This window comes from Papilio polytes, unplaced genomic scaffold (assembly GCF_000836215.1).
Source record: "Papilio polytes unplaced genomic scaffold, Ppol_1.0 DF822178.1, whole genome shotgun sequence".
Classification (NCBI taxonomy): domain Eukaryota; kingdom Metazoa; phylum Arthropoda; class Insecta; order Lepidoptera; family Papilionidae; genus Papilio; species Papilio polytes.
In genome coordinates, this window is record NW_013527026.1 from 4,256,473 (window position 1) to 4,270,729 (window position 14,257).

At 34.1% G+C, this 14,257-nt stretch overlaps 3 protein-coding genes across 3 annotated transcripts in view; all 3 read right to left on the reverse strand.

The window, feature by feature from the left end:
• The window catches only part of LOC106106652 (xanthine dehydrogenase), a gene marked incomplete in the record, with an annotated part of 7,248 nt that extends 1,839 nt beyond the window's left edge, over window positions 1-5,409 (reverse strand). The window contains 6 exon segments of the mRNA XM_013287272.1: window positions 1-206; window positions 486-823; window positions 921-1,229; window positions 1,313-3,485; window positions 3,600-3,754; window positions 5,132-5,409. Of these exon segments, the coding sequence (XP_013142726.1) occupies window positions 1-206; window positions 486-823; window positions 921-1,229; window positions 1,313-3,485; window positions 3,600-3,754; window positions 5,132-5,203 (3,253 nt within the window).
• A 229-nt stretch (window positions 5,410-5,638) lies between these two features.
• On the reverse strand, window positions 5,639-12,335 carry LOC106106642 (xanthine dehydrogenase-like). The gene is made up of 8 exons (XM_013287260.1): window positions 12,075-12,335; window positions 11,090-11,244; window positions 8,753-10,874; window positions 8,363-8,671; window positions 7,945-8,282; window positions 7,062-7,866; window positions 6,732-6,899; window positions 5,639-6,502 (listed from the first exon to the last, which is right to left on the reverse strand). The coding sequence occupies exons 1-8, from the start codon at window positions 12,144-12,146 to the stop codon at window positions 6,452-6,454; spliced, it is 4,020 nt and encodes a 1,339-aa protein (XP_013142714.1). The 5' UTR covers window positions 12,147-12,335; the 3' UTR covers window positions 5,639-6,451.
• Window positions 12,336-13,276: 941 nt separating this feature from the next.
• Window positions 13,277-14,121, reverse strand: LOC106106532 (cytochrome c oxidase protein 20 homolog). Its single transcript, XM_013287131.1, has 2 exons — window positions 13,936-14,121; window positions 13,277-13,644 (listed from the first exon to the last, which is right to left on the reverse strand). The coding sequence occupies exons 1-2, from the start codon at window positions 13,987-13,989 to the stop codon at window positions 13,330-13,332; spliced, it is 369 nt and encodes a 122-aa protein (XP_013142585.1). The 5' UTR covers window positions 13,990-14,121; the 3' UTR covers window positions 13,277-13,329.
• Between the last annotated feature and the right edge of the window lie 136 nt (window positions 14,122-14,257).

Consider the following 14,257-nt stretch of genomic DNA (forward strand, 5'->3'; position numbering starts at 1 on the left):
CATCTATACCGAGGGCCCGAGATGCCACTTGTATCATTTTCGTGTGAAGACCTTGACCCATTTCTGTGCCACCATGCGACAGCAAAACTGATCCATCTACGTATACGATGAGTAGGGCTCCGGCTTGATTCAACAGTTTTTCAGTGAATGCGATACCGAATTTTGTTGGTATTATAGACATACCACGTTTCCTCCATCGATGTTGCCTGTAAAAAAGAAATGTCTTCGATAACTTTCTAGTAGTTTCATTTTGAACTAGAGATAATATTTCAGCGTATTCAAAGTGATTCAGTAATATCACTCGTTCACAAAGGTTCCCTAACAATAAGATAAAACAAGTCCGTTATCTAAATGTTACTCAATACAAACAAATTTTATCTACCTTAAAAGCATTTAAAAGATATTTGAGTTTATTTAATAAATGTTATAAGAACACTAAGGATTCATTGAAGAAATTAGTCGATAGTAAACAAGCAAAAACATACTTGTTAAAGTTTTCAATTGCCTTCTTTCTTTCAACGAAATTACTTTTTTCTACGCACTCATCCCAACATCTTTGTAATGTGCAATGCTCGAGAACTTGATTATAATGAGTTGTTAAGTTCTCTCGATATAGATTGAGTTGCATTACTTCTTCGATGTTTCTTCCTAATTTTTCAGCTACATCTCTCAGCATATTTTCAGCACCGAACATTCCTTGTGGACCACCGAAACCTCTAAACGCCGTGTTTGAAGGTAGGTTTGTTTTACAAATATGCCCTGTTACTTCTACGTTTGGTATGTAATAGGCGTTTTCGTAATGGAACATTGCACGTTCGACTACCTATAAAAGAAAATAAATCATTTCAGTTACAGTAATGACTTGTTAAACACATAAAGAGAATAATATTGTGCATTAAACCTTTATGAAATACACTTACTGGACCAGACAAATCAATCGAATATCCACCGTTATTGTAAATATTGACTATAGCACCCATAAGTTTGCCTTCTTTGGTGGCGGCGACTTTGTATTTTATTAAGAAGGGATGCCTCGTTCCGGTCATTTGCATGTCCTCATCACGATCTAACATACATCGCACCGGTCTGTTGAGTTTGTGTGCGGCGAAGGCTACAGGAATCGATGTCAAAATACCTCTAGACTCCTTGCCGCCGAATCCTCCGCCCATACGTTTTACACGCGCCACAATTCTATTCATAGGGACGTGTAAAACGTGACTGGCTAATTTCTGAAAGTAATTGATGTAAAAAATGAATTAATCTAGAAGCAATAATCCTAAATAGTTATCACTAGATTAAAATGGAAACATACCGCTATTTCAGATGGATGTTGGCTGGAGCAAAATATCTCCAGTTCATCGTCTTCTCTTTTGGGTATCGCGAATGCTGCGTGTGTTTCCAAATAGAAGTGTTCTTGACCACCCATTCTACATTCTCCTTCTATAATAACATGATTTGGATTATCAAACGCTGTTTTCACATCGCCTTTTCGTAAAGTTTTTGGAAACTGTTTATAAAACGAATTATGTTTGATGGCATCTTCAATAGTAACAATAATAGGCTGCAATTCCTCATATTCGACATGCACTTTTCTTGCAGCAGCTTGTGCGGTTGCTTGATCTTCGGCCACGATGACACCAATCGTTTGGCCCTGGCTAATAACTTTCTCTGTAGCGAATAATTCCTCATCATGAAATATGGGACCGATTGTGTTTTGTTCAGTAGTTAGATCTTTTGCTGAGAAAAACGCAACAACACCTGGTTGCTGTAATGCTTTCTGTGGATCTACTAGTTTGATTTTGGCGTGAGCTTTAGTGCTCAGAACAAAAGCTAAGTACAATTCTCCTTCCACAGAGGGCATGTCATCGCAGTAAATAGCCTCACCGGTGACCTGTTTCAATGCTGACATATGCGGTAAGGGTCGACCAACCGCATCACTCTTGAGTTGCTTATCTCCAACCAAATCGAAATATTGCGCACTTTTCGGTACCTGACCATGAAATTGATCAGCGCCACTGCTGTAGTACGGTTCAACAATATTATTTTGTAAGTAGTCCTGTGACATATGTTTACCGATTGCTAAATAGGCTTTTAAAAACAAACTCATTGTTAAAGCTCTTCTGTATAATATATTACCACCAGGTGCTGATGGATTTAAAGGTAATTCTTCTAGAAGATATGTGTATGCCTTTTCGAGCATTACTTCATCCCATTTCAAACCGACTAAAGACTGACTAGATTTCGTAGCAATTTTGGTGACTGGTGCCATACCTCCAAACGCCATATTAATATTCTTTATAATATCACTGTTTGATTCGAATTCCACGTTTATAGCTGCCGTGACAATAGAAATATCATCCTCTCGTCGCTTGGCTTGCTTATATGCCTTCACGTATTGATATCTAGTTGTAAAAGGAATTTCAATGGACATTAGTACCTCATCGGGTTTAACGACATTTCTACGGTAGCCAGTGAAAAATGTTTCGTCCATGAGTACAGAACGACGCCCGCCTTGTTTACTTAAAAGGTTTAATTTTACCTTCATCGACATCAAAATGGGATTTAAATCTGATATTGGACTGCCGGTCATAATATTTCCACCTATAGCTGCTACGTTACGTATTTGTTTACCGGCAAACCAGTATAACATGTCCTTTATTGTTACCAAAGATCTCGTTTGGTATTTAGGCAGTGTGTTAATATATTTATTGCAAGCGTGTTCTAGATCCATAAGTGTCACAGCTGCTCCAACAATAAGTCCGGTGTTTGATTCCTCTATAGAATTCATTTCAGGTACACAATTTGGCATTATTATTACAGGATAGACGAGGTGTTTAAATTTTACTTCTACTCCAACCTCTGTATTGCCGACTACAATTTTAGCATCAGGATATTGTTCTTTGAGTTTCAACAATGAATTTAAATCGGTCGGTCTGTACCATGTTGTACTTTTACCTCGGTAGATCAAAAATTGTTCGTCATACGAAGGAAATAATTTCAATTCCGGAGGAAAAATTGGTTCTTGACTAGAGTCATATGGCAAAAACGATGATTTATCGAAAATATATTTTGTTTCGCTTTTATCTTCAGGTGGATCAGTCTTATTTTTACAACACGCCTCGCCCATTGCGCATACTCCGTTAGTTTGAGATGTTCCATTTACAGTAACACGTTGACTCTCCCAATCCTCTATGAATGTTTTGTATCCTTCTATTATGGCTCTGTAGCCGGTACATCTGCACAGATTACCTTGTAATGCCACTTCCATGTCGGAATAATTTATTTTCTCCGAACTTCGGAGTAACGCGTACATGGACATGACAATGCCGGGTGTACAGAATCCGCATTGGGAGCCATGTGCTTTAGCTAATCTCTCTTGAACTGCATGTAATCTTGTCTTTGTTGAACCGATTCCTTCAACTGTGGTGACAGCTAAACCATGCATCGCGCACACTGGCGACAAACACGCGTTGATTGCTAAATGACTGCAGAAGTGAGTTAAAGATTCTAATAAAGTAATGCAATTAAAAATATATTTGATACTAAAAGGTAGAAACGATCTTTTAATCATAAAATGTTATCCGCAATTAAAAGGATACATGACTTTCTTCTCCTTGCGGTTGTATTTGGAAACCATGACTGTACAAGCCCCACATCCGCCTTCCGCGCAGCCTAGCTTGGTCCCCGTCAGGCGAAGTTTCTTCCGTAGATACCATAATAACGTCCATTGTGGATCTGGATTTGATTCTACTACCTTTACAATATAGAAACAGAAAAAAATAAAGAATTTGTAATTTTATAATAGTAATATCAGTTACTAACATTAATGATAACAAGTCAGTTTGCGACAAACAAAGTACGTAATATAATAACAAGAAGGGCACAGGGGTCAGTATAGCCAGGGTCGGCAGCCGCAGCAAACATTGCTCGCGCTTAATCTGTACATTATAAGAGAACTACGCATGTAATGATGAAATATTCGTGCCACTTTGTGCTAGTGTCGCCTCTAGTAATGCCAGCTTCACACGAAGGAATAGTAATAGTACAGATTTCGAGAACAATATTGTAAAAATAGCAATACTGCACTGTCTACTACTGTCTTGTTGTTTTGATCTCGTGTGAGACTAGCAAAGCAGTAGCACCTATGTATGATATGGTACGGACAATTTTTTTAAGATGTCCACTTTATAATTACATCTGGTACGTCACTTATCAATCGGTCGAATGATAGGTCATGAATGTTATTAACTTATCATGTCTGTACTTTTGACTGAATCCAATAGATTTGATGAATTCGATTCTATTCCATTAATCAATACGATTACTATGTGTTAGTACACAATTATGTTACGATGTACCGTACAGAATGATAAAAATATGCAATCGTAACTGTCCTTGACCTGATAGCAATTGTTGATCTAATTGCATGACGAGTTGATAAAAACGGTTATCGAATTATATGAAAGTGTCATCCTTTATTACGGTGTACTCCAATATCAAACTCCAATATCATGTATCAAACTATTAATATTTGAAAAAAAAACGCTATTACAACCTGCGTTGAAATATTTAAATGAATTTACCGGTTATATATTTTACATACAGGTAATTAAAATATTAATATGAAGTGTAGGGTACTTTCAACCGTTTAACTATTCCTTTCATATTAACTGAATAATTCAAAAGCTAATTACAAGTACTTAATAGAAATTAAACTAAATCAAACACTAATTCATAGTTAAAAATTTAATATCAAATCTTTGCAATGTTTGTCAAAATTTGACGACAAAATGTTTAAAATACGGATTAACAAACCCAAGTAAAAATCATAATATATTCATTACACATCCTTGGTAAACCTGTTTTATATTTTAAGATATTAATTTCAGTATCAAGAGTTCAATACAGTGTGATTATGTATGCAAAAATATTATCACACAAAAAAACCTTAAACAACGGAATTTTAACACTGCGTCGCAATCTACATGAGACGATGTAATTCGTTTTCGATCATTTCATAATATAATATATTCTTAAAACACATATAATGTCTTAATATCAACAGGCAAATATCTCAACTTATCGCTTTCCTTGGAACAATTAACTATTTATGTAATCTTAGATCACTTACCTTCTTTCCGTTCACATAAAAAACTAATTCTGTACAAATATCACTCTCCTCGTCCGCATTCTGTTGTCCCATAATGTGTGGTTTACTAGATTTTTTAAATTAATCAGAATTACGAAAGTGTCGTCCGAGTACCACAAATGCCCGATTATTACTGACAACCGTGGGGAACGGTCGAGCAATTTGATAACATGTTTCGAGTGCGCCCGCGCACATTACTTGCATCATCAACTTACCGATATCTTGAAAATAGCAAGATTGTTTATTACTAGACTCGTATGCGAAAGGAAGCGTTTTACTTTTTTACATAAATACTCTACTAGATTATTTTCTTTAAATTACATTTTCACATTTTTTGTAATATTACATATTTTTTTTATATAAGAGATGAGGGCAAACGAGCGGCAGGAACACATATAGGAATATCACAGTGGTTAATAATTCTGATGGTTCCTGTGGGTTAATCTTTTTTTTGTTAAAAAGTTAAGGGTTATGTAATTAAACCAAAGGTTTCACTGTTATCATTTTAATAATATAATCAACATAGTATAATAAACAAAGTAATAAAGAAGATTTATCTTTAAGTAAACAGTTAGTAAATGTGGCAGGTTGTATAGGTAATGTAAAATTTACGCCCAAATATATTTAGTGAACCTGTATACTAAAATGGTCTTGTGACGGATAGTTTAGTAGTCTTTCACAACCTTAGAATCCCTGTTTGATATAAACACTAATTAATGTTACCCAACCCAACCGGTTTGTACTCCGGATTAAGACTAACAAAACCGGTGGTTTGCCGATAGCCAACCTTTGGTCAAACCAGTAAATGTTCTACTAAAGACATTATCTTAAAAAAACTTTATTTATTGTCTAAAAATTTGAATTCCTTCATCTAACTGTATTTAGTAAGGTTCTGTTTAGGATAAATGCGTATGTACATATTGTGAATTTTTACACTCGTAAATATAATTTTTATAACAAAGCTTCATATCGAAATGCAAGTAATAAAGAATGCATTTATTATTATTATTCTTTGGTATTTCTTATAATCATGGAATCTAATAGCACAGATATTGTAGAATGGCACCACTTGATTAATTTTCAATTAGTTCAATGCACCTTGTGGCTATAACTAAGAAATGTAACTTAGATTTACGTAACCTAAGATCTGTTTTATAAAAATAGCACCAAAATTTTTAACCGTGAGTTTATACTGCGAAAAATCTTCCATGAAAACATATTGCTATCTCATGTTTTACAAGGAGGACAATAGAGATGACATGTATCAATGAATCGGCAGTAGATATCAAAGATTAGTGTGCGTTAAACCGAAATATTCCAAGGCTGACCACCCGATTTTATAGTTGGCTTGACCTGAAACAAACAAGTTGACACTTACGAATCTTATCAATATTTTATGTCGAATAGTAGACAATTCTATGACAAAATAATAAAGTTCAAATATTTTTTTTATAACTTTGATTAAAATCAACTAAATATCGCAAACCCACAATGTGTATAGTACCTAATTATATTAATATTAGTTACATTAATTCTTGTATTCAATACTATATCTAATATCTATTAGCTTAAAAATGAGTACCTGATCTGTGATTAAATCTTCACACGCCATTCTGATCCGAGCACACGTCGCTGGAGCTTCCAACACGAAGTCTGAACACATGTGCTGGTCCTCACGAGATGCCTTTATAGCCTCCTTAATAGCAAAGAAAACAGAAGCTGCCAAGAAGAGAGGCGGTTCACCAACAGCCTATAAATTTTAAATCATTTTAAAAATATATTCAATAGTTTTACCATGTGTATTCCTCTTTTAAAATATACTCGATTTCTTATTATACAAGAATAGAGTATTTAAAATTTGTCTAGGTCTGGTGTGATATTAATAACATAAAGTTACACAAATATTAATTACCTTAGACGAGTAAACAGCTCTTGGATTCGGTGCACCTTTTAGTAAAGAGACGTTGAACTCTTTGGGTATGTCAGAAAAACCAGGAATTTTATACATCCCTGGACCCTTTGTTAACACTTCGCCATTTGGAGAAAACAACACTTCTTCCATCGTAAAAAATCCATATCCTTGCATAAAAGCACCTTCAATCTGACCTATATCAATTGCTGGATTTAAACTCTCGCCAATATCCATTACAATGTCAGTTCTCAATACCTGATGGTCGCCAGTTAAGCAATCTATTATAACTTCAGAACATGCGACACCATATGTAAAATATTCAAATAGATCTCCTGAATTTGTGTTTCTGTCATATTTTATTTTTGGTGAAGCATAAAATCCGGTTGCAGATAAACTAACTCTATCCACATAAGCCGCCGAAACCCAATCCTCCCATTTACCATGCTCGTTTGATCTTATATATGGTTCTAATCTTTGTTTTATAGTATTACAAGCATCAATAACTGCCATGCCGTATAAATCTGAACTTAAACTTGCAGCTGTCGGTGAACTATTCGGAACTTTGTCAGTAGCCATTTCACTTATATGAATTTTATTAATATCTACACCTAACGCTTTTGAAGCCACTTGTGTCATTTTTGTGAAAAGACCCTGTCCCATTTCAATTCCGCCGATAGATAAAAGGACAGAACCATCATTGTAAACAAGAAGCAAAGCTCCTCCCTGATTTAAAACATCTGTTTGGAAAGAGATGCCATATTTCGTTGGAACTAAAGAAATACCTTTCTTTTTCCATCGATTACACCTGAAAATGAAAAAGACATACATATTATTTTTTTTTCTTTTTTACACAGATTTCATAACTGTTTGGTCATTTTAATACCTATTAAATTCTACAACTGCAGCTTTTCTTTCCCAATAATTCGAGGATTCGATACATTCTTTCCAACATTTGGAAATGGTGCAATATGTAAGAGCTTGATTAATATGTGTGAGATCTCCGTCTTGATACATGTTAATGCTTACTATTTCTTCATAACTTTTCCGTAACTTGGCAGCTACATCTCTTATCATGCATTCAGCTGCAAGCATTGCTTTTGGCGCACCAAATCCCCGGAAAGCAGTATTTGATGGTAGATTAGTTTTACATAAATATCCATTAATTTCAACATTTGGTGTAACATAACAATTGTCCAAATGGTATTGCACTCTTTCTATCATCTGAAACAGTTTCATGTTTTTAAAAATGTTTTTGTATTAGCACGTTTAAATAAAATGAGAATGAAAAAGAAAAATCTTACAGAACATGAGATATCCATACAATTCCCAGCATTGACATAGACATTGTATATAACACCAATAATTTTTCCATCGTCATTGAAAGCTACTTTATATTTTGTAAGAATTGGATGCCTGTAACCCGTGACTTGCATGTCTTCCTCCCTATCTAAAACAGCTCTTACAGGCTTTTTTAATTTATAAGCAGCTACTGCAACGGGCACAGCTAACACCGAAGCCCTAGTTTCTTTTCCTCCAAATCCACCGCCGATCCTCTTTACTTTAGCGACGACTTTATGATTTGGTATGCATAGTGTTTCAGATACTATATGCTGTAAAACAAAAAAGTTTTAGTGCTAAGACGTACCATTGAAACTCACTAAATACAAGACTTAAAGAAATCTATTGCTTACTGCTATTTCTGCTGGGTTTTGAGTAGTTGCTATAATTTCCAACTCATCTTCTTTCCTTACTGCAAAAGCTGACATTGTTTCTAAGTAAAAATGTTCTTGAGCCGCACTTCTAATATAACCTTCTTGGACATATTTAGCGTTGTCAAATGCTTGCTTTATATTTCCTTTTGATAGTGTTCTAGGATATCCAGAAAAGAAAGATTCATGTTTTATCGCGTCTTCAATGGATATAATCGTAGGTTCAAGGGACTCGTATGTCACAGTTACCAACTGCTTTGCTTGTCTTGCCGCACTTTCCGATTTAGCAATAATAGCTCCAATTACACAAGCCCTACTTGTTACAATTTCTCTTGAAAATATCTCCTCGTCCTTAAATATGGAACCCATTTTGTTACATTCTTCTGATAAATCATGAGCAGAAATGAAAGAAACCACATCAGGTTCTAATAAGGCCTTGCTAGCATCTACCGATTTAATTTTTGCAAACGAGTTGTCACTGAAAATTAAAGTTAAATACAATTCCCCTTCGATTTTTGGCATATCGTCACAGTAAATAGCCTCTCCGGTAGCTTGTTTTAGAGCAGAAGTATGAATTATTGGTTGACCGATGGTGTCGTATGGCTTTCTATCATTATTCTTAATTTCGAAACATTGTGAACTTTTCGGCTCTCCACATCTAATTTCTTGAATTCCACAAATATCAGTGTTCGATTTGGTAAACCCATTTATCACTTTTTGGTTCACATAAAGATAAAAACGGAAAAACAAACTGAGACAGAGGGATTTTCGGTATTCAGCCATACCACCCGGTGCAGAACTATCTAACTCCAATTCTTCACTAAGTGAATCAAAAACGACTTTTAATAAATTTCTATCCCATTGCATACCAATAATCTTTTCCGACGACTTCGTTGCACAAATAGTGGTCGGTGCCATACCCCCAAAACACAGTTTTACTTCTTTGATTAAATTATTTTGTTCTTCTAGAACCACATTAAAAGCTGCTGTAACAATGGATATGTCATCGTCTCTTCTTCTAGCTTGTTTGTATGCCTTGAAGAATTGCCTCTGTTTGGTGAAAGAAATTTCAATAGAAGTTATAACTTCATCCTCCTTCAGTGCCACCTTTCGGTAACCTTCGAAGAAATTGCTGTCAATAATTATTTCTCTTTCTCCTCTTAAATAACTTGAAACATAAAGTTTTGAGGAACTAGCTAGAAAGATGGGATTCAAATCAGATATGGGACTTGCTGTTACCACATTGCCTACAATAGTCGCAACGTTTCTAATTTGATTTCCGGCAAACCAGTGCAGCATATCTCGTATTGCTTCAATAACTTGGGCATTTTCTTTATTTTTTGATATCTCCTCTCGTAAGAAATTATTCGTTTCAGTCAAGGAAACAGCTGCACCTATTTTAATGCCTGTTTTCGAGGTGACACAAACATTCATTTCTTTGATAAACATGGGAGATATTAAGACAGGATATTTTTTGTTTTTAAACTTCATCTCAATTCCTACTTCTGTATTTCCCGCAATAATTTTACCGCATGGATATTCTTTTTTTAGTAATAGAAGATCCTTTAATGATTTTGGACGTATCCATGTAACATTTTGTCCTTTAAATAATAAATTATGTTGGGTATAATCGTCTTTTACTTTGAGTTCGGGAGGAAATATCGGTTCCTGTGAAGGACTGTATGGTTGAAATTCTGATTTATTGAATAAATTTTGATTTTCTGTCTTTTCGCTTGTTTTCATTTTGCAACAATCTTTACCCATGGCACAAAGACCAGTGTTTTTAACATAATTTTGTTCCCATCCTTTTGTGAACGTTTTGAAACCTTCTATTATAGGTCTATACCCAGTGCATCTACAAAGGTTCCCTTGCAATGCGGTTTCAAGATCATTGTAGTCTATTTTAGTTTTATTTCTTAACAATGCATACATGGACATCACGATGCCGGGAGTACAAAACCCGCACTGTGATCCGTGAGCTTTTGCTATTCTTTCCTGAACGGGATGAAGTCGATCTTGTGTAGAACCAATACCTTCAACTGTCGTCACTGCTAAGCCATGCACAGCGCAAACTGGTGTTAAACACGCATTAACTGCATAATGTCTGGTTATACGCTAAGGGAATATCATTTATATTGCACAATTACTATGTATTTAAAATTAGTCATTCAATTTTTACTTTACTACTTTGCGTTTAAACTTGGGAAACATAAAATGTGCAAAAACATTCATTTATCTTAAAGGTAATATGTTTCGGTACAGAGGTTTTGGCAACGCAACTATGTGATAAGACGAAAGAGCCGAAAACCAAAAGGATACTTGATTTCATCTTCATTTCGTAAGTACTGGGACACCATGACAGTGCATGCGCCGCAGCCGCCTTCGCCACACCCATACTTTGTACCGGTCAGATGGAGCTTTTTGCGCAAATACCACAGCAAAGTCCATTCCGGATCCGGAGAGCTTTCTATAACCTGGAAAAAGCTTAATGTTCCTTAGAAATCTATTATACCAAAAGTACCTACAATGTAACATTTAATTGTATAAAACTTGTTAATAACATAGCTTTTGCTACTATAAATAAGAATTTTAAACAGTACATGAATTTTAATGTCAACATAAACTTGTTTTGCTGTAGGCATACGTACATACGTATTATTTATATCAAAGATACTGCATGCATTTGTCTTCCGAGAACGAGTGAAGTTATATTTAAAACAAGTAAAATGGCAGTATAGAACCTTACTAACATTATAAATGCGAAAGTTTGTTGGATGGATGTTTGTTAGAGTTTGTAGCCTAAATTGCTGAACGGGTCTCGATGTTATTTGGCATAGATGTAGAGGATAGTCTGGAATACGTACATAGGCTACTTACTTTTTTTTAATCTAGGCAGTAGTCTTTATTTTATTGTACCAATCTGCTTTATTTTTTATTTCACAAACAGCACGTTTGAAAGCTGGGTATAGCTTCTCAAAAGCAGTATACGTTTTGATAAGCAAGGGTGAAATCATTTGACCTTTGCGATATTACATTGTAACTACAATAATACTGGACATAATGTACCTATTTACATCCTTACAAATTATTAAAATTACGATCAAGGTAGTAAACATTATGATCCACATATTTGTATTAAATATTCAATTTATAAAACATATTCCCGAATGTCACATTAGCAATAATAATAATAAATAACAATGTAGTTTTAGATTACTTCCACTGACTTAACTATAGGCAATATAAACAACATTAACTTTACATCTTGATAAAGTCCATAAATTAAAAAAAAAATAAATCTTACCTTCTTTCCATTCACAAAAAACACAAGTACTGTTTGGATCGGCTTGGAGATAATATCTTGCATTTTCTCCATTTTTTCACTTGAATAAATCTCGGCACAAACCAATCAATGTAATGCTTTCTATATATGAACGAACATAACGTGTGACCATCACCGCTCGATATCAGCGGCGCACTAAATTGTTGATGCTAAATGCGTCGGTATTTTCTCGTTATACTACATTAAGCCCAGGACACAGTGCAGGTTTTTTTACATGTATTATATTATCGACATTTATGAAAATAAATATTAATATGCATTTATTGCTTTAAAATTTCTTTTTTTTTTATTTAAATGTATACAACCCGTGCACAATAACATGAGATCTGAATACGACTTACAGTGATTTTTTAGCTTGTTATCTTATTTGTATGTGTTACATTTTTACGGCAATTTCCTCTTGGGCCGGTCGGCTTAGCGATTTTAATATATCGGCAAGCCGATCATCCCAACGACAAACTAATGACGTTAGCAATTTCATGTTTTTTATAGAAAGAGATGGATGGATTGCGTGACATGATCAAAAAGGGACTGATGACTGAGATGACGTATAATAGAGTTATGTGGAGGATAAAAACCTGTTGCGCCGACCCTACAGGAGTTGGATAAGCAGGAATATGATGATGATGATGTTATTATCCCAGGACACTCAACGAAACATGAGTAAGCAGGCGCGCGTGACGCGTTTTACACGAGTGCTGTTATCTTGATATGTAATATATAAGCTTAAGTTAATTTTGCTAGATTATAAAATATAATATTTGATACTTTTTCATATTTACCTTTATGCTCTTTAAAACTTGATAGTTAATACTTTAAATAATGGCATTGGAATGATGTACACTGCACATAAAATCTTAAATCCTATGATAATGCTATCAGAGGAGATATGCATGTGTGCCTGTTCGCTCATCTTTTTAAGTGTCCTAGGCAAATAATACCTAGGACAGTATATCAATAAATGGAGTATAATTTTTACTGTTTTCACATACCAATTTAGAAATTTGTCTAATTTGAAGTCACTTAATGCAAAATAATAAAATTCAAAGTCTTAAGAACATATCAATATTTATATTGAAAAGTACACATTAATTTGTTTACATAATTTATTATTTTCAAACTGAAAACCGACTATTATTAAAAAAATACTACATTTCTCTTAGTCTACAACTGAAATTATTTTACAGTATTATACAATTAACATAACAAAAACCTTCTATGCCGATTTCAGAATTCCTTTCTCTTCCATTTCTTTTTCTACAACTGTACCTTCATATCTAATTTTATCTTTTAACGCTGATTGTAATAACTGAGCATCAAATTTCTGTTTTGACCACATATATCTACAATATGACCAATAAACTAGTGTGGTTATCGTAAATGCTCCCATTCCAATATGTTGTGACAATAAAGGTTTTGATGTCTTGAAAAACGATGCTATACCAACTCCAATACCACTACTGACCCCATATAGAAAGCTTTCACGGAAACATGGAACTGTTGATAAGTCTCGACCAAAGAGAACTAAGCCCTGAAAATAATTATTAAGCTTATTGATAATTCAAGATATAGGAAAAAGCAATATCATAATACAACAATCATTTATTTACATGTTCTCTTGTATATATGCACTTTTGATTTTGAGAAATTTTTACTTATTTTCATCTCATTGTGGTTAATTCCTGCTAAATAACTTTCAAACCATTCGATAAGATATTGGTTTAAATTAACAGTAATTTTAATCTACATTATTGATTACATAAATGTAATATTCTGATATTTATTTGATAAAATAAAATGTTGTTAAGTTCCATTACCCTACCTTCTTTTCCTCTTCAGGATCTTCTTCCATCATACTTTTAACAACAGTATCCATGATTCTCTTTTAAGTTTTTCTTAAACAATTGCAGGTTTATATTTCTTTTTGTAACAATAGATGTAAATAAATAAAATAACCTCTAACACAAACGCCTGATATATTTACTTGAGCAAAATATTAATGTCAATGTCAATTTCATGGAATACGTGTCTTTGGTCCTCTTTGCAATTTGTGTTGCTAGAAAATATTTCGATGTCTTTAGTGAATAAGCTTTAATTTAAGAATAATTGAATTTCCACGTTAAATAAATATATGTGTCTGCGAC